At 42.0% G+C, this 21736-nt stretch overlaps 1 protein-coding gene across 1 annotated transcript in view; it reads left to right on the forward strand.

The window, feature by feature from the left end:
• The window catches only part of tsnare1 (T-SNARE Domain Containing 1), a 127116-nt gene that overhangs the window by 56621 nt on the left and 48759 nt on the right, over positions 1-21736 (forward strand). Inside the window, exons 5-8 of the mRNA XM_062398491.1 lie at positions 5362-5452; positions 5559-5633; positions 5815-5871; positions 8597-8743. Coding sequence (XP_062254475.1) covers positions 5362-5452; positions 5559-5633; positions 5815-5871; positions 8597-8743 — 370 coding nt within the window. The remainder of the gene's footprint in view (positions 1-5361; positions 5453-5558; positions 5634-5814; positions 5872-8596; positions 8744-21736) is intronic.

Below are 21736 nucleotides of genomic sequence, written 5' to 3' on the forward strand. Positions count from 1 at the left end.
GTTAAGTTCTTAACTTGAACTTGCTTCTTAGCACAGGCCCCAGATCAGTGTGGACAAGGCCCCAGTTCAGTTCTTCCCAAGAAATACAATCAACAGTGAAAAGCTCATAGTTGGTCAGTTCACATTTGCTCTATATGCAAATGAACATGAACATTTAGGCGGTTTTACTGAACAAATGGGTCATTAGTCAAATGGTAAATGGTCTGTATGTATATGGAAATACTTTCTCTATCAATCACATTCTGCCATCTGGGGTGTGCCTGCAGTTCAGGGGTTCAGTATTTTTACCCAAAGACACATGGGCACCAACCTTGTGGTTAGTTAACGACCTGCTCTCCCATTAGGGCCACAGCAGCCCATGTGCTTGTGTTTGTTTTCAGTGAGAGGGAAGAAGAGCTAAGCAAAGAGAAACTGATGAAAATGGCATGCAGCAGTATTATTGAATAAGATTTTTACCCAATTGGAGAAAAAAGAAAATAAATATTTCACTCATTGTTAGCATTGTGGTGTTACTAAAGAATATACAAATATTGGGTTAGGGTTATTGGTTCATTATGAAACTGTAGTGGGTCCTCAATGCGTCAAGTGCATTCACACTAGAACTTACAGCTGAGCACTTGATATCAGATCACCCAGGAAGGATGTTTATACCAGGTCTGAATAGGGTCAAGGAGTCATCACATAATACAGGTGTATTTTGGACTTGAGTCAGCGCTGAGTTTTACCAAGATTCTGCTCTGTCATCTGAGCCTGTCAGAGGTCAGCACCGGGTTTGAAGCAACTCCACTTTTGGTGGTTTAATCCTTATCGGAGCCCACTATAAGAGCTGCTCTATCTTTCAAAGTCCTGATACTATGAATTAAGTTGGAGCATATCCCCCACCTCCACTGTGTCTCCCCCGTACCCCATTTCCTCCACTCCTCACACCTCCTCCTACAGCCAGCTGCTCCCAGACTCCTCCGCTCCCTCTTCATAAGGTCCACAAGAAACACACAACAGAGTTGACTGATTGAAATTCACAGTGTGAGCCATTCCAATCTTTTGCATGCTGCTTCTGCCCCGCCTGGCTCTGGAGCATGTTGTGGAAGAAGAGTGTGACTAGCAGATGTATCACTGTGCAGTGAAGCTGCAGAGGTCTTCTCAGGGGGTCCTCAGTGGTGGGCGAGTCTTAATTGTTTGCTAACAGTGTGTCAGTGGTGGGTGGGTCTTCCACTGACTCATAAATGATCCATCCAAGCACATCAATGCTGAAATAGCTCGGGTTGCGTTGATAGTCAGTGGGCTGCACATTTTATAGGATTCCTGTTGCCTCCCCCTACTTCAACTTGCCAATCATCCAACTTTCTATATAAAGTTGTTCTTGATTAAGTCACTGAAATTATTCCAGGTTAGTGAGCAGAATTATCTAATTTTCAGCAAGTTGTTAATATAATGTAACTGCGATGGTGGTTGCTCCAGGGGACAGTCTGTAATGTTTTGTTGCACTGTATCTCAGATTCCCACATAGTGAGTTATGCCATGCGCCAACACTTTGGTGGGTGTAGCAAGTTGTTGGCTCCATTGTATATTGCACAGGTAACTACTTTGCCATTGATGTAGCATCAAGATTACCCCAAAACTAAGGTTTATTGAGTTCTTTATGACAATAGTGAATAAGGAGCAGCAGTAGGCTTTAAGGTACAGTACTTCAAACATAATTCATAACGTTCAAATCAATAATTCATCAGCCAATTGACAATTATTTCAATAGAGGTATGTAGGGAGATATAATAGATAGAAAAGCATGCACACATGTTTCACATGTAGGAAAGGGAAGGAGAAGACCAAAATAACCATAGGTGCCCTTTAAGTCATTACGGCTGAACAGTGAAGTTGAAAAACTAGGGTGGCATTTTGCAACAGTATACTAATTTCATTATGTGATAAAGTGCACCCAACTCATATTTTCAAAAGAGGCCAGTGACACAATTCTGGTGATAAAACATCCACCAAAATAGCTGAATCTTAAGTTTGGTAAATTGTGTAACAATATAGGCTAATGTATGCTTCTCAGAGTCCGTTACGCGCGGACGGATCCTACGGACTCTTTTTCATTTATGGTTCTACGAGCGGTTTGTGCTGAAACAGTTCACCGCCAGAACAGTAGTTGGCACTACGGAAGACTAGCTTAAAGAAGCCTACCTCATGAGGTATGTAGAAGAAGTCCACGCTTGTTTATTTACGTCCTCCCGGGTCCTCACACACAGTGAACGATGGCAACTAACAGACAAAGGCTGTTGATGACGATAGAGTTTTTGCTGAAGTAAAGTGACACCCAGCGGGTCAAAATGCCTCTGTTATCATTTCTTAGCACAGCGGTTCCCCGGTTTTGTTTCCAAACTGCGTTGCTAATTCAACAGCTTGAAGCTACACGGAGGCAGCTAGATTTCCCCCCAGCTTCCACACACAGTCAGCAGGGATATTAACTACTACCAAGTGTTTGCTTTAACCTGACGGTGTTTGAGAAACATTTTCATGAGAGCCGTGGAATTAAAGTCGTTACGGCGGTTTTTTGCTCTGTTACCACCGCAGTTAGCATGGTGGCTAGCCCGCTAGCGCCGTTATGACATAGCGTTATAACCATATGTGACCGTGCACACATGCCGTTAGTGCTCTTACCAGCCACCGTCAGCCGGACAACTCCGCTGGCTTAACCAGTTGTCACATTAATCCTAGAGTCGTAGTTGTGTTTTGGGTTTATTGTGCTATAGGGAAAGAAAAGGGAAGTTTGAGGTCCGGAAATGTCGTTAGCGGACGTTAGCAGACCAATCACAGCCAAGGGCTATCCATAGACTCGCCGCTATGCCGACGTGTAGTTAGCTGTACGAAAAGCTCTCAGTGGAGCTCGGAGAGGAGGTTCCATGGCGGAAAAGGCAGTCCTATCTGTCCGTGTCGGTCAAAACGGAGAAGCATACATTGGCCTTAAGCATGTATTTATACTGCAATAGTCATGATACAATTATCACTGTGGACATCTCCAGTCTCAAGGTGTGCTTTGCTCCACCATCTAATAAGCCACACACCAATGGATAAATAACACACAAGGTTTTCGCTAGCAGTTTATCTGAAAAGAACTTCACTCAACATAGGTGTCACATCCTGTTAATACACCTGCTCTTTGTGTGAGAACAACTGAATGCAACCATATCTGTTTACAAGAACACCACAGGGTACCTTTACATTTTTAACCTGAGATTAAATGGCGAATACAGCCAATCAAATATATGGTGTTAGTCTCTGTCATACATACATACATACATTTGTTTGTGAAATAAACAACTCCATCCAATGTGTTTTATCTCCATTTCAGATAAAATGCAAATATGCATATTACATGATCATTTCTGTGCATTTGTGGGCCAGTGTAGACAAAGAGCTGTCTGCTATCCAGTTGTTTGTTTAGTTGCAGCGGTGCTACAAACTAGGAACACCGCTCTTAAAAAACAATAGCAATCATTTATTTTCTTGGACATACAATGAGGTATCTGTAGCTCTAGCCTTAGAGTGTCACTCACGTCATAGTTATTTTATCAGACATTATTCCTCAGCCCAATGACGTTGTAGTGATGTCATCAGTGTTGTCACAGTTTTGAGCTTGAGACTACAAATTAACAGGGAGGCTAGAATGAAAAATGCTGTTGCGTTGCATCTTGGGAAATGTGACATCTTGTCTCTCTCCATACCAGGAAGTAAAAGTGTTCTTTAAATACCTCCCGAATCTCAAAATGTATAAAATATGATTAAATCAGTTGAGAAGCCCTTTTCAGTTGTTAACAACAATCAATGGTTACATATTCATCATTTATTTGGTGAGTGGAATTCTGACAATGGCGAGAGTACCTGTTTAAATGTCATGTTGTAGATCGTCTGATCCATTAAAGCTGCGCCTAAAATGAAACTCCACGTCTCACATGGTCAATCCCAGCTGCACGTTGATGCTGAGGTTTATTTGTCATTCCTCCTGATGTCTAATGCAGGGTGCCAGCAACACAGTCTGTACTCTGCTGTGTCATTTTGGTGGGTAACATGATAGAGCATTAGCTTGGCTGGGATTTCAAAATAATTCTTCACATGTCTGTTGGTGCTTTAAAGCTAAACAATGACACATCAGGCTGAGGTTTAGCTTCGTTAATCTTTCTGTTTTGTGTCTACTTTATTTACTCATGCCATTGAATATTTTTATTTGCTGATTATATATTTATTTTATGTATTTATTATTTATCAGTATTGTGGCTGACACAGATGTGTCTGTAAGCAGAATTCATTCCTAATCATGAAGTATATGTACTGCAATGGCTGGTCAATTGTTTAGCATTTACTATGCTTAGCCACAAACGAGTTGGCCGGATAACTAAAGTAGAACCTTTCCTTTTTCTAAATTATCGTATATTACTGCTATACATTAAGGACAAATTCTCTTGGCTAAAGTGAGTGCTCCTCAGAGGAGTCTGAGTGACCAACAAGCATCTTTCCCAAGACTAACACAATGATATGCAGGCAAGTTTTTGCAGTGGCTGAGCTAATAGCTCACGAAACCAAACTTTTCAAGAGGATACTCTGTGAAGGAGCTGTTAGAACTAGACAAAGTAAGAATGTTTCAAAGTGTTTGTTTGTCTTGAAGCAAAATTAATCCATAATCAATCCGTCTGAAGTCATTGTTAAGGGAGCATCAAACAAACTGTAAGAAGAACAAACTGCACTCTGTAGTCTGTTTACATTTCTCTGTGACACACCCCACATCACATTTTGTAGCTCAGAGGTGTAGGTTTGTTCTGCAACTGTCGATAACGCCACTTGGAAATCAGAACTGATACGAGAGGTTCCGGAAGCATTCACAAATATAAATTGGTCTGGAAATGCCACACTATCTTTGGTCATGGGGGGAGAAACTTGCTGCAGGCCAATTTATTTATTTCCCTATATTTCTACTAGCAGAATGAACAGTACACTAGCCACGCTCGCCACCTCTCTTTAACCCTGCTCTGCACGGATGTGATGGCTGAAGTTTATCAGATGTGTTCCCTCTGTGATCCTTTGGATTTTCTACAACAGACACAGAACTATAGTGACATGATCCTTCTCTCCCCAATGCATTATGGTACATCTGATCCCCTTACCACCGGTTACACATAGATCAATATTTGAGCAGGGTGTGCAGCAGTATATGTGTGTTTGTGAAGCTTTATATCTCTGTGGGGCAGCCATTTATTGCGTCAAGTCGAATGGGAGTTGGCCTTTGGTGTGGTGAGGCATACTGGGATGTGCTTCTAACCCAGGATGATCTGAAATCTCTCTCTCTCGCTCTCTCTCTCTCTCTCTCAGACACTCCACGCAGCAGCAGACCAACAAAGTCATCACCAGCACAAGCCAACTCATCAAACAGCTCTCAGATATAATCAGTGGCTCTTCACGGGTATTATATGCTCCCAGTCCTCCCTCATTCATTGTCATTTTGAAGAATAAACAGTGGATTGAACAACATTTGAGATAATTGAAGTTAATTCTGTTTTGTTGCACAGCAAGACCGTCTGCGCCTGACACGACTAAAAACTGAACTCGCCGAGTCTGTGCAGAGCTATGGGGATCTGCAGAAGGTATGTTATTCTCATTTGGTTTGGTAAATTCATTACTATGATTACTAAATTCTTATTTCTGAATGACGGATGGGACGGGGGGAATAAGGCACACCTCAACACACATGGAGGCAATGTGGCCTCTTCAACATGGAAAAGTGGAATCCTTTTGACCCAGCCTTTTGATCTGTTCCTCTTGTAGAAAATTGCAGAACGCTCGAGGGCCTTGCTCCCTCCAACACAGAAAGACAAGCAGAAGGTGAGCCGATATGAAGTTGAAAATCCATGCTTTGTTTCACTGTCATTCATAAAAGAGCAGGAGGATGAGATGGCATCTCTCAGCTCGATTGCATCCTTACAAGGGTTCCTTTGAAGCTCTGTGTAGTCACCTTCTCTCTGTTATATTACACAGACTCCATTCATCACATCCAAGCCCTTTGTACTGCTGATATTAATAAGTCAAAGAGCTTATTTTCACTGATGTAGAAAATAATTTTATCACAATAATTGTTTTCATGTCAGTTGATATCGATAAATATAACAATATACAGAAAATAACCAGAAGATAACATTTTTGCACAGTTGTGTATGTAGAAAGTTCTTAAGTTTTTTCCTATGCACAAAACAGAGTTTTATTTGCTCGTACAATCATCCTGTGCCACTCCACTTAAATTATAACATTTCATACAGACCACTGCAGTGAAAAGGTGTATATAATGCACATATTTTGCATTTATTTTACTTGGAATCAGTAATGATGGATGTTGTTACAGTGTAAACTGAGCACAGGTCAGCGGGGGAGTGAGGAGGAAGCAGAAACCAACAGAGACTCTGACGCAGGACGAACAGACTTTTAATGTGCGTCTGTCCTGAAGCAGCGGTGCTTATAATTATTCAGAGGAGCCCAAACATTAGCATGTTGCTCCTCCTACGCTCTGGGCTGTGTGCGTCAACCTAACCTGATGTGGGTGTAACTCTATTCCAGCCACACGATGGGTTTGGCGCGGTGCTATTCTCATTATCATTGGCTGCTTGCGTTGTCTGCCAAACATAGACGACATGTGTTTTATCAAGGAAAAGTTATATCGTCGTAATAATCGATATCCCTACTTTGTATACCAGTGTTGGACTGTTGTACGTGCGTTTCACAAATCAAAGTTAGTCCTCATTAGAGACTGAATAGGAATGAATGAACTTTGTAGTTCTTTTAATAAATAGTAAAACTAGATCATAAAAGATTGGATCTCTTTGTAAACCAGTAAAATAATAACACATGCTATCTATGTATGAATTGAGAATATACTTTTGGATGACATGTTTGTGTAATGTGTGTATATATGCAATATACTTTCTTTGATATTTTGTCTACCATTGACAGAGTTGCATTTATTTTACTCGTTGGTAAGCAGAACTCGAGCATCAGGTCCGTCTGTATTAACCATAGACTGCTTATAAAGGTGGAAAACTTAAACTGCCCCTGGTGGCTGGCTGCAGTAGCTTCTTGCCCCATGTACAGAAATTGTAGATAAGTGTCTCGTCAAGTAAGCAAAAATGCATGTTTGCCAAAATGTTGAACATTTCTTTGGTGCTATTAATAGACGGTAATGAATGAAGTATTGTCAGTTGTGTCACAAAGAGAAAAAAAATCCAACAATGAAATAGGAAAGTATCTCTGTATCTAACTCAACAAAAGCCTACTTAGGCAGGGCAGAGGTCTGGACCTCTTTGCTCCTGCACTGAAAATAAGTCCTTTACAGCTTAATCTGGTTGGACAGTGGCATTTGTGAATAACCATTTTACACACAAAGAGCCTCTAAAAATCCATCTTCTTTTTTTTTTTACAGAGAGTCATATGCATTAAGGTTTTATATCCCTCCGAAGGCATTTTATCAAGGTCCCTCATTCTCCTAAGCATTAGAGGTAAAGGTTTTTTGGGCCGGCGGGCTGAAGGGTACATTATATGACTGCCCTCACTGCATTGAAACAAGTCTATTAATCCGCGAGTATACTGTAGAAAAACTAATTGGTGAGTCTAGGCAGTAGCAGTTGGATTAGTCAGTATTTTTTATTATAAAGGAAGTGACAGGATTTTTCACAGGCAGTGTGACACTTGGATTTTCATTACACGTCCATTTATACATTCAGGTTGCCATGGCGGATTATATTGATAGTTTCCCACCCACATCTTTATATTGACGTCATCAGAGTTAACTAAAAGTTGCAACAGGAAACTCTGGAAAGTGTTTGTGTGTGTCTCCCACCACCTGAGAGCTTGTATGTCAGAACGATAGTCTTGAGAGTCATTCCCAATTGTGTGATGTACTGATATATTCTGGAGCGTTGGCAGTGGGCATGTATGTGTAGGAGTGAACACGATGTTGCTGAGGAGTGATGAGTCAGACCATGGCCGGTAGACAGAGCGCTGTGACTCAGCCTGGGTTGGTCCCTGTGCTCTGACCCCCCACTGGCCCATCTACCATGAATTAGCTGTGCAGTCAGCCACGCAAAAGGTAGAAGACATTAGCAATGCATAAAAAGTCAACCAGGCCTATTTCTGACTATATGTATGTCTCTCGTCTTTGCTCTGCTTTTGTTTGCCCATGTAACGATATGCATGTGTGTTTTTAATGGTTTTAATGAACTGACTCACTCTTAACCACTGTTAAATATCAGTAACGGATGGAGAAATTAAAATAAACTCTTTTATAGTTCTGTTTAAGTGTCATCGTAGCAAAATGTGGTCCCGAAGATTTCTTCTGCACCAACCTGTTCACCTAGCTATCCAATTAATAGCCAGAATTTGATGGCACATGACATTATAGTTATTGCTGTGTATACTCAGCTAGTGTGTGTGTGTGTGTGTGTGTGTGTGTGTGTGTGTGTGTGTGTGTGTGTGTGTGTGTGTGTGTGTGTGTGTGTGTGTGTGTGTGTGTGTGTGTGTGTGTGTGTGTGTGTGTGTGTGTGTGTCCCAATATAATGTACAGACCCCATCCAGTGATCTGATGGGAGAGGGTCCAGTGTTTGGAGAAGCAGCAGGCTCAGAGGGAGGCGCTCTGGCCTTTTTGTCGGAGATCAGTGAGGAGGATGTAGAGGTGCTTCACCAAAGAGAGGAGGCCGTGCTTCAGATTGAGGTAAGGACACTGTTGAGGAGTTTTGGACCATCCTTGCACATTACTAGATGCCGCTATTATGTATAAAATGTATATTACATAATATCTGTCCAGGGGAGTAGTGTCTGTCTATTCCCACATAAACTCCTTTCTCTCTTTAAGCAGTACCCAATCTCATGTTTTTGATAAAGGCCAACAAACAGTTCATTGTAGTGTCTACGCTCAGGGACTTTCATATCAAACTCTGACGTTCCAGACAGAGATGCACCAACTTCCACTGGAGTATTTCACCAGTGCCAAGACGTAAAGACACGATGTGATTTAGGAAAACATACTTTAGGCTTAATTATCCAATACAACGCGACACCTACATGTAACAGAGATTGACAGTAATTCTAGCCATTCATGAATGTGGTGTTGGAATGGGTGACGCAAGTAGAGCTTTTGTATATTATTTCACATTCTGGTCTCCTTGATGCATCTTCCAGAAAACGTCCATAACAGACACCAGCATCAGAGCCAAGTTAGACTTTTTAGTAGAGATTGGTTTAGACTGAGTCTTCAAATGGCTATTTTGGCACTTTCTAGCAGAATCTGTGCCATTTGAAATATTACAATGTAATTCTAAACAAACAAAATAAATAAATGTCTCCTGTGACAGCCTTTTTGGATATGTCATTATTCTGTGTCCGTGGAAAACCAGCACACTTTTTCTTGATAGTCCCACACAGCTGATGTGTCTTTTGGCCAAATCCTGGACAAGTGCAAGGTTTGTGTAAAAGTTGTCCAGAAAGAGGGTGTAGCTCTCACCAAGCAAAAGACAGTCCCAGAGGGTCTGTGACTGAAAGGTAACTGTAAGTCTTTGCCTATGATGGATACACTTTCATCAGCTAACACACAAAAGCAGTGGAGGAATCTGCCAGCACAAAGTTTATAGCCCCATTTTGATGGCTTTTCTTTCATGGACTGCTTTATGCTGATGTGTGCATTGGAGACCATGGGGTGTCAAATGTCTCAAAGTTGAAGTGGCAGATCTGCTGCGACCACGCTTAGGAGGTGCCGATTTCTTTTGGGCTGTGTCTCGGCTGCGGCTGTGGCCCAGGATGTTGCTAAGAGCTGGGGACAGGTCTCGGTGGATGCCGCTGGAAGGTGGGGGTACAGTGTTTCCCCCAGTAAATCTGTCAGTCAAGGTGGTAAGCAGGCGGCGGTGCTGTTGGCGCGGCGCGTAGCGGCGCGGCGAAAATTTTTGGGGGTATTTTGCTCAAAGATGCCAGTACGCATGAATGAAATAAACAACTGTTTATTTCAATATAAATAAACAACAGTAGGTACAAATGTTGTGGAAAACATGCAGACACTACAAAATAGGGTTTAAGCCGGTTTTTAAGAAAAATCAAGCTGCCTCTGAAGATGACAGTTTGTGATGTCGGATTCCGTTCAAATTAACCGCCTATTCATTGTGGACGGCAAGAAAAAAAAAGTTTTCGCGCATGCGCACCTGATTCTGTATGATTTAACATGTACGCAAATAAGCATCATTCTTTGTGCCTTTTTTACGTAAATGGTATGCCACATAAGCCTTTACGTTACATATCATTCATGGACCAATTAAAATCGAGATATTACTAGACATTTACGCAGCTTAAGGCCAATGTATGCTACTCCGAGTCCGTTGCGGACTGACGGACGGACGGAGCGGACGGACCCTTTTTGATTTATAGTTCTACGAGCCTTTTTGTTGTGAAAACAATTCACCGCCAGAACAGTAGATGGCGCAACTGAAGTCGAGCTTAGAGAAGCCTACCTCATGAGGTATATAGAAGAAGTCCACGCTGGTTTATTTACGTCCTCCCGGCTCCTCACACACAGTGAACGATGGCAGCTAACAGAAAAAGGATGTTGATGACGCGACAGTTTTTGCTGAATAAAGTGACACCCAGCGGGTCATAATGCTTATGTTATCGTGTCTTAACGCAGCGGTTCCCCGGTCTTGTTTCCAAACTGCGTTGCTAATTCAACAGCTGCAACAGCTTGAAGCTACACGGAGGCAGCTAGCTTCCCCCCAGCTTCCACACACAGTCAGCAGGGACACCCGATACTAACTACTACCGTTAGTTAGTATCGATCTAAAGTGTTTGCTTCTAACCTGACGGTGTTTGAGAAAGAGTGTCATGAGCCGTGGGATTAAAGTCAGCGGGTTTTTGCGCTGTTCCCACCGCAGTTAGCATGGTGGTTAGCCCGCTAGCCACGTTATGAAAGTTCGTTATAACAGTATGTGACCGTACACACGTGCCGTAAGTGCTCTAACCAGCCACCGTCAGCCGGACAACGCTGCTGGCTTAACACACTTGTCACACGAATTATAGAGTCGTAGTTGTGATTTTGGTTTATTGTGATGTAGGGAATGGAACAGGGAGTTTCCATTCCGAAATGCTGGCGTTAGCGGACCAATCACCAATATTTTTTTCAGTACATTGGTAGTCAAGGCGGGGCCCTAGTCTTGTTAAGGCGGCCGCCTTAACAAGATAGTGCTGGGGGAAACCCTGGGGTAGATGTTGTTGGTTAAAAGGATGGGGCGAGTGGCTCATAACCATCATTAATAACATCATCATCATCATCGTTGAGGTAAGATGGAAGAAACAACAACAACAACAAAAAGAACATCCAGTGCCTACAGTGTAACTCTAGACAGAAAACAATATGTTGGGGTAAAGAAGCACTGGGATTCAACTACCAATCCAGTTCTAGTGGGAGCACTTACTGAAATAATTACAGGATGATAATGTAAATAGTAATTTTTCATCAAGTAAGTAATAGATTAAATAAAAACTGATATTGCTGACCTTTGCAGTTATGGATATTAAATAATTTGAATCATCACTGATGTCCCGGGCATGCACTGAAGACAAGAGGTCCTCCTCATCTAATAAAGAGTCGACAGGGTAAACATTAGCCCAACTGTCTCCCGTCAGCGAACTCAAGTAGCTCCTCTGCTGCTAACCCTCCTCTCAGCTCCCACACTGGATGATCTGCATGTACATTATCATGATCAAGGACGCGGGACAATAGGCTACAGGGCACTGAAACATCAGCAACAATACATCATCTCTTTCAGCAACATTTTGCAGGTTGACTAAAAGTGCTGTTGCTGAGGGAAAAATGGAACGCACTGTTTTTGTTCAGACTGGATGCTAAGAGTACTTGAGTTAGGACGATAGGGGTTTGTTAAGTCTTAACTTCCAAGTTGGTTGTTAAACTTTATTTGACCCGGAGGACTGTCATAAGATAAGAGCTTGCTGCCTGCATGGGCTAAGAGACCACTCACAAGCAACTGAGTTAATGTGAGGTAATGTTCGAGATGAATGCAAAAGTACCACACAGCAGTGAGAGCACCCAACCACTGGAACTGTCTGTGTGATGAGAAGGAACCTGAGTATTTGTGTGCTGTTGGAAAGTTGTACCTTTTCAACCAATATGCTTTGAATTGACATACTTCATGTCTCATAAAGTATTAGGAGACATGATTAACTACATGGTTTTGGATTTTGGTGGATTCATTCCAGTTTTTTCTTTAATACTACTTTTTACTTGTACCTTATCCTTTTAGACAGAGCTGTTAGGGCCTTCTCCTTCCTTTTGGTCCCAGGATCTGTGCCTTAGAGACAGATAACATAATTTATTGCGTTGAATTTAGAATATAACATTGTCCTCCTGCAAATGTAATATTCCACATATGTCCCAGAAGGCGAATATTTCCCACTCACGGTTCAATTTCACCAACCATGTATTCCCAGCCAGCTTCCAAAATCCAAACCTGTTTTCTAATATTCTCTCAGGGCTGCATTTACTAAGCCCCAAGCACCTAGTTTCAGATGAGAATTGAAACATGCCTTTTCAAGTGTATAAGCTTTTCGATTGTCCTTTACATGAAAAATAAAAAAGCCTTGGACATTTACCTTTAAAGTCAGGTATCGAAGATTTGAAAGCTCTATAATTTACAACACATGCTCAAAGTAAAAACAAACTAGGTATTTGTTTTCTTCAAATATTGCCCCTCAGGAGGCCGACACATGCCAAGTTAGTAACTAGAATCTCAAACAGTCTCTTTCTTTGTCTGCCACCTCCGAAAGCTTATTAGCGTTTTGTCATAGTTCCCCCGTGCTGCTGCAGGTTATTGAATGCTACCCAATTACTAATGTGCTTATTTTCTTGTTTGTTTCATTACCTGGGCAAAGTTTGTTGTCTCTGGACATAACTTTTAAATCAGATAGATGGAATTAATTTCTGTCTGAGGAATGTAAACCTTCTTTTCACTCCAATATTTTTTTTTTGTTTTCAACAAATGCCATGATGTTTGTTGAATATGATTATAAAAAGGATAAGAAATACATACCCTGCATGTTCAGGATCCAAATATATATGTCTGCATATATATATATTTGTCTCTCTCTATATATATATCTATATATAGATATATATATTATGCATACATCCTATTGGTGGAAAAAGTGAATGCAATACTACAGTACGTTATTTCGACCATATGACCACAAAGGATTTTCTGATTCATATAGACCTCAAGTCATGTCTAAGTTCTTCAGTATGCAGAGATACCTAAACAATGCACTTTTAAAAAATGTATGATCTCACTGCAGTTTGTTTTCCATTAATAACCTAGTAATAGGTCCTACAATGTGCTGGTAATTAATTATTTTCTAGTATAATTTGTCCCTCTACAGAACATAATATTAAATATCTCCAGCGTAGTGTGTTGCCCCATTGCTTCACTGTAGAGCTGTGTGCATCTCTCTCTCTCTCTCTCTCTCTCTCTCTCTCTCTCTCTCTCTCTCTCTCGCTCTCTCGCTCTCTCTCTCTCTCTCAATCATAGTCCAACTCATCATTGGCAGCACCGGGAGGAATCCCACCTTCATTCATGGCCTGTTAAAACAGCCATTAAGTTTTTAATGTCCTCTCCAGGCAGACATGATTCAGCATAAACTGCAATCACATGAGAAGGATACTGTTCTGAACAGGCAGCCAGACCTCAGCAAACATCTGCTGTACTCTGTGAACCCGGTACCAATTAGAGAGAACTGTGTGTTTGTGTGTGGGCACCAGCCAACGGGATACAAAGAGGTGACATGAAGCACAACATTCAAAGCGTCTTCTTTACATTCATCTGGAATTACAACCTTACCATTGTTAAATGCTTTGTTGCGTAAACCAGTGAGCAAAATATGCTGGTAAAACTTTTGAGGACATACTGTAAAACTTCCTCAGCGGTCTCAGCGGCATATGGCTGAATGAAAGCAGACAGAAGCCTGACACCTGGTGCTGCCGTCTGCTTAAAACGACAAGCCTTCATGAAACCGTCCAGCTTTGGACTGCAGTTTGCCATCCAGCAGTTTGAAGACTAATGATTGTGTTTTAGGAGCACTTTGCTGCATAATGAAGATGTATCTCTGTGCCCAGTTGGAGCAGTGTGAACTTCATCAACCTTTCAAATCAGTTAATCCCACCGCAGGAGCTGCACTGAAGAGCGGCAAAAAGAAAGGGAGAGCATCAATCTCCCCCTGCAGAGTGACACACAGAGAAAGAGAATGACAGCTTTATTTCAGCACAGGCGCCAATAAGGCCAGTCAGATGATTGGTGTTCAGACAGAGCCGTCTGGACTGTGCTTTAGTCATAGCAAGATACATAAATGTCATGGCCAGTTGTCAGACAGGTGCTGAGGGGCTTGACGTTGTTACTTTGGGGAGAGTGATAGTATCTGACTATGTGCTTTTTCACCTTCACCACCACTCGCCTCGACTCCATCCTTGCCATCTAAACAACCTCCTTTCATCCCTTCATAGGACTAAATCAGCAGTGTTTGCTCTGAATCCCAGCACACCTCACTTTTCTTCACTGCTCTTCTCCCAGAGGAGCAGGAGAGCCCTCTCTCTGTCGTCTGTCGTCTGTCGTCTGTCGTCTGTCGTCTCTCTCTCTCTCTCTCTCTCTCTCTCTCTCTCTCTCTCTCTCTCTCTCTCTCTCTCTCTCTCTCTCTCTCTCTCTCTCTCTCTCTCTCTCTCTCTCTCTCTCTCTGTCTCTGTCTCTGTCTCTGTCTCTCTCTCTCTCTCTCGGTTCTGAGGTTAATTCTACCTTCCTCGTGGCTTCTTGGCTGCAGCTGATCTGGCATGTTATGACTGTGAGCAGTGTTGGTCTCTGTGGGGTATAGCTGACAAAGCCTTTACCTAGTCATGCCTTCAACACTGCTATTTTTTCCGTAAATCCTCACTCTTTTCTCTGTCCCTTGGAGATACACTTATATAATATAATACTATAATGATAGAGGGAATATGATATATCGGATTCATATGCAAACATTACATTTAATAATGATAAAAAAATTGCCCGGAGGTGGTAGGGATGAATGGTGAGTGTACAAAGCACAACTGTCTCGCCAGACTCTCATCCCTGGTTATGTTTATTCAACAATGGCAGTTTCTTTAATTTTTGTGTATGTTTGATATGTAAGTTGAGTAGTATCGGTGTAAAACGACAAACTTTAGAGATGCTGCATTTGCTACAAATGGATATTGTATCCAAGATCAGATATTTTGGTCCACAACAAATGTGTTGTCTGTCATTGGCTGTGGCTCAGGAGATAATGAGAGTCATACATTCATTTTTGATTCCCAGCTTGTCCAGATTTTATGCCAAGTTTCCTGTAAAGTTCTTCAAGCGCTTGTTAAGTCTAGAAAAGAGCAATTCTCATGAGGGCTATAGAAAAATGTCATCCAACCATTACATTTAATTTGCTGTTGCAATTTAGGTGAATACTGCAAACACATACTTTGTAAGAGACACGGGTGCTGGGTAAGTGTTTTTGCTTCTTGATGAATCATGTACATTATTGAGAAATCACAGATCTGAGTAAAATTATCACAAGGATATTTTTTACAACAAATGTGTCTCTTCCCAGTGGACAAGTAGACAGCTGATGTATTTTCCTTTTGATTCAGGAAGAACAGCAGCAATACATTTCCTCAGGTTAGTCATGTTGACTTGGACAACTTTGCATTCAGCATCACAACAGTGAGTCAGGGCAATGGTGAACCGAAAGCTATGTCATCATGTTAGTCTCTTCTTCAGCTTGCAGTGGGATTTCGTTATGTAGGCTTCACGCCTTTAGAGGGGAAGAAAAATATGTGTTTTACTACAAAAACGGCATTCTCTCTGATCGAAGTCTCAGAGCAGCGCTTACCAGTATCATATCATGTGCTGTGGCACAGGAGATCATTTAATCAAAATTAAATTCATTGAAAAACTGTTTAGGGCGCAACAGAGGACAGCTTTCAAGGAGAACCTGAATAAGACACCTGTGTCTATCATACTGATGTATTCTCAGGACAATGCATCCATCAAGTTTACCCTTCAGTGAGGACAGGTGTAGTAGGAAACGCCAAAGGATTATCATGCTGCTCGACAAACATGAATACTTTTAAAACATCAGCAGAAAATATCTCACAGCAAGTGGTTTACTAGCAAAAGCATTTGTTATTAACTCCTGCAATCAAAGGAGTATTGATTTTGCTCTCTTTACACAGTGAAGCTTACAGTACGATGGCAGATCACATACTGCTGGTTGTCTCCCTCAAGATAATAAGAGTACCATCTTTCTATGAAGTGCTTATAATCCACTCAAACCGTTTTATCTTCTAAAGCTCACTAATACAGGCCTCAGAGTCCTACTAATGACTGACACTGCAGACAAGGTAGAAATAATCTTGCGTGTTGTCATTCCTGCTGGAGTGAGAGTCAAAAAATAGGTTGATCAAGTATTAATAATATACAGCAACAATTTATATTTGCGCAGACAGCAGTAAAACAAACTGTTAAAAAAGGGTCAATTTATGGTCCAATGTAGTTGTAGGTTCATATAACACTGTATCACACCCTCTACTTCTGCCCCCACTGTGTGTGCCTTGATTACAGCAGTGGGATCAGGAGTGCAGGTTTCCATCTGCCTGGTCCCTCTTATTCCTCTTACTCCTGCCTCAGTTTTTCCCCTGGCTACAGAGACTGCTGACCTTCCCTAAGACCAGAATCCAGTTTATCAATCAATTATTTCTTGTTCCAATTCTTGCCCCTGCATTCTGCAGTACAAATATAGTCTTGTGCACACTGATGCTAAGAGCTGAATGATGTGATGCATAACTATTTGTTAACAATGCTTCATGCTTACCCAATGAAGGTTGCAGGGGGCTGGAGATAAACTCAGCTGACACTGGGTGAGAGGCAGGGCGCTCGGTGAATGGGTCACAAGTCTGTCACAGTGGCAAAGACAGTTTTACTCTCCCTTGCTGTGAGGCAACAATGTAGACCCCTGCACCCCCCATACTAAAATAGCTAAATTGGTGAAGTTGGAAACTCAAGCATAATGTTATTGTCAAAGTCTGCTCCTCAGTTGCCCTTGGCACAAGTATCCAGTCCCTACAAGGCAAGGTTTACAATTTTGAATGTCTCAACCTAACATGTAAGTAAGGTAATGTAGATTAGAATTTGGTGCTATACAGATGAAATAGAATTGATATTGAAAGGTTTATACCTTCTTCTCCAGAGACCCTCTTCTCCGCCCACTCACACATCTATTCCCAGCTTCAATATCGTTCCAGGCCCACTTTATACCTGCCATCTTTAACAGCTCCTGGTTGCTTGTCTATTTATGTTGCCTTGTCTTTGTGTTGTCTTTCCGACGTCTGTACTGTTTGTCAGGTACTCCACCACATCAGCCTGTTCTGTGTATAGGCATATCCCTGTATATGCTGCTTCTAGCAGGCAAGGCAGTACAAATCAACCATTGCTGGCTTCAGGCCAGCTAGCCTTCAGTGGGCAAAAGCCCCGCTTTCATCCAAGTTTTCTTCTGTCCTTTCAAATGTTCGCTCCTGATCCCAAGCAAACTATGTACCCATCCGATCTTGACCCTGAAGACCTTGAGCTGTCCCTTTTTCCTCACAGCTCACCTTGCTTTGGCCAGGATTAATTTAAGTGTCAGGGCCACTAAAGGAAGCGTGGGTATAATACTTGTTGATCCCCTAAACTGCCCAGGGCTACATAGTCTCGGTTGCCAAGCGACACAGACCCTCCACTCCCCAGCGAACCAATCAACGCCAACCAGACACTGAGCTGACCGTCCCTGTCGTCATCCTGTGTCTTCCTGCAGCTGAGCTCCCTGCTGACGTCCTGTCTACTCCTGAGTTGGCTGTTTCAGCTGATGTCTCATCTGTTCTTAAGATGCCCTTGGATGTCATCTACATAGGAGTTATGTAGACATTTAAATTCTTTGCCATCCAAATGCTGCTTGCATGGCTAAAAAGTAGCAGAGTCTGATTTACTTCTGACAACAAAACATTCAAATAAGTTAATTTCAAGCAATAATGTCGGAATTACAGAAGATAGTAAATAAATAAATACATTACAATGAAATGAGACAAAGCATTAGAGAACCCCTTGCAAATGTTGGCGTTACCGCAAACTTCATTTAGAGTCCACGGTTCCTCCCCAGTGAATGTTGAATGTGCAAAATGTTCATTCTTGATGTAGCTCAATGTTAGCTAAAACAACTGGGATCTAGCCGGCATTGCCAAGATTGTTGCTATTTTTACTTATTTAGTCATAGCACTTGGTTAGGATCAAGGACATTTTATGCTCATCTCCTATTATGTGTTGTTTGTTCAAGCTTATTGGACATACGTTACCTAACGGATTTGAACATCAGACTCCAGAGCAGCCAGGAGTCCACACGATACTGTGTCTGTGTCAGATCCTATTGCCCATCACTAGGGTGGGAACAAGTACCAGTGCACAATGCTGTTCCCCCAGTAACAGGGTTAAATCAAATGTGTTGTCCCCATGCTTTTTATTTTAGAATCACACAAGACTAAGCAGGTTTAGCCTCACTGGACTGTATGCTCTGTCTCTGGGTGTCCTGCTGCTAGCACCATGTTCAGGGGTATTAGGTCCTTCAGCACCAACAAGATCTTGCATTTATAAATCATTTATTCAGTAAAGGGCAAAAAAGAGATGTCTCTGATGGAGTCCATATGGGAAAACTGTCACTGTTATTTTTTCCTTCCCCCCTTTTCTCACCAGTAAGTATGCAAGTAAATCTGCTTAACGTTTTTTCTGCTGTGGCAGTGACACTGTGTCCTGTTGCCCGATGCCTTTGGGCTCGGGTGGGAGATGTGGGGAGAATTTCATATCAGCATTAAGCACACTTATCAAAGAAAGTGGGAGCGGGGGAAAGAGGGAGGAGGCAACACTGAGTATCAGAGAAAACAGCAGATGAACTTAGTTGTCCTTTGTCAAAACCCCTTTCATCCATAACTTTACATGTTACTAAAATCTGTTCCAAGATTACAAGTTACTATTGGTGTAATTTATTTATTCATGTGGAGAAGTTCTTTGCCTGATTGGACCAATACGCCTCTTGCTGAACTATCATGTCTTCTGTCTCCAAATTATCTATTACATGGAAATATATGCAGAACAGGCCTGCCCATTGTGCAGAGTGCTTATCTCTCACCTGCAGTATCAGAGGTGTCCTCCCATTTGTTTTGAAGTTCCTCCAGTTCGATAGCAAAGCCAGTAGGTCTCAGTCCTCCGGGGGATGCACCACAGCACCACATAGGGAATTGTAAAGAAAAGCTCGGGTCAGGTGAGCTGAAGGAACTTTGGTATGTAATATGTTGGAAAGATTTCATAACACTGATATCGCCAAGAAATCAACACCAGATCTCAGGTGTGTGGGGGTGGAAGGGATAAAGAGGTTGATCTCTGTGAGGAAGGAGCACTCACTGCTGTTAGAATTTTGGTTTGACTCCAGATCAACTGCTGTTGGCAGGATTTAAAATTGTGTGAATAGTAGTTATCTGCCACAAAGTTAGTGTATCTGAAACACTTGCCTGATCTAAACTGATGTCTAAAACGTTGCTTGGTTCAACTTGAGTTTGTCTAAGGCCTTGCACTGATCTTTAATCAGGGTTGATTTGACGCACAGAGTTGTACTGAGCTGCTCGGCACACAGTAAAGAAATTCTTTCCCTCCCTTGAGGGCTGTGGATTTGTCAGAATGCAGCAGGAACAGAGGGAACCTGAAATGACAAGCGTTGACAGCGAATGATGACTAATGTGCCTGTGGAGAGCGGATACGTCACCGAACGCTGCAAAATCACAACATTCAGGACGTGAGTCGGCTAATGTGCTTCCTAAAGCAGACTACACCTGAGACGCAACACAACTCGTGGCCCTGTGTTCTCAGGAGTTTGCTCTGCACTGGCAGGACTTCATCGTGTTCATCATGTAATTGTTGAGCAAAATGCTTCCATAGAGAGACGGTTACCTCGGAAAAATACGAGGCTGATATAACGACAACAGCATAACACAGTTACAGTTGCAGACATGCTACTTTCTCATAATATTTTGTCAGATAACAATAGAAATATTTTAGCAAAATTACAGTATGTTTAATTTAATTTATTAAATCACAAAGCCACAGTTTATTTAATCGGACACGCAATTGAAATGATAAAAAAAAAGAGATATGTATTTAAACTAGTGCTGTCAGTTTAACGCGTTATTAACGCAAACCCATTTAACGCCGTAAATTTTGTTATCGCGAGATTAACTGCCAACTCTCACGCTTTCGCTCGCCGTGTAACACACGCTTTTGTATGTTGGTGGTTGACTAAGTCACAATAATTTTTCTTAAAACATCATCGTATCAGGCCTTCATGAAGTACAACGTGCGGGCGAGTGTTTGTGTGTGCGTGTGTCTGTGTGTGTGTGGTTCCAGATAGCGCATCGTAGCCCCGCCCCCCGCCCCCTGCCCCCGCGCACTCGCACTCGCTCAGAGAGACACAGTGAGATCAGAGCTCAGTGACTGACTGCTTCTAAACTATGGAAACTGTGAGTTTCTCTGGTCTCAGCTGATCAGAGATCAGCGCCTCAGCTTCTTGATTTCTTGGTTTCTATCGAGCCCTTGTTTACCTGAAATGTGCACTTTATAATTTTATTTTGTACCGCCCTGTTTGGCAATGTTGTTTTTCAATAAAATAAAGCATTTGCATAAAGCAAGCCAATTCACTTGTCAATGTTGATAGAGCATTAAAAAAAAAAAAAAAAAATGATGGGGAAAAAGTAAATGAAGTGACATGTAGAATAGATACAAATTTGCGATTAATCGCGATTAATTTTGAGTTAACTATGACATAAATGCAATAATACTTTTGAGTATGAGGCTGAGTAGGCTGTCCTTCATGTGAGGCCCAGGAAGAATTTGACACAGCTGAAAGAATGTGGCCACATGCAACTCAGATGACCTGCGAGTGTGGCCTGACTCATTGTTTGTCAGTGCATCTTCAGTGCTTGTTGGACGCGTTCACACCTGTACTTAGAGCTGTCCACTTGTGATGGGATCAACCAAGACAGATGTTAATGCCTGGTCTGAACATGTTGCAAGAGGGTGAGAGCACGTCAGAGTTCAAAGTAACTTGTCAGAGCAAACAAGGTGTGAAAACACCTTAAATCTCCCACACTCCTCTTCAGGGGCCTTGCTGTCTATCAGCACTTTGTGGCTGACTAGCATACTTAATCGGCTCCTATTCCTGAAGCTGGTTCACCTTAAAAAGGCTGATGGTGGTGCTCCACTGTGCCACACTTCCCTCTGCAGGCACAAGAGGAAACCTCCACACTGAGCGCTGTCTCTAATCCCTGCTGCTCGCTGTCAGCTGCTGGAATATAAATCCTCCTCATGATGCCGATACCTTGTATGGTACCAAATTGTAATTTTGATAAAGATGAGTAAGTGTGATTTTCAAGATACAACGAAATAAAGTAATCACTTAATGAATCCTAAGCTGATTCTTGTGGCGATCAATTATTCAAACATGCTATACTAATTAGAATGTATACAAAAAAGAAAAGAGGAGTACATTTTGCTAAGTTTGCTAAGCTTGGGATCAAGCTGCAATT

The sequence above is a fragment of the Platichthys flesus genome, chromosome 11, assembly GCF_949316205.1.
Source record: "Platichthys flesus chromosome 11, fPlaFle2.1, whole genome shotgun sequence".
NCBI classification, from domain to species: domain Eukaryota; kingdom Metazoa; phylum Chordata; class Actinopteri; order Pleuronectiformes; family Pleuronectidae; genus Platichthys; species Platichthys flesus.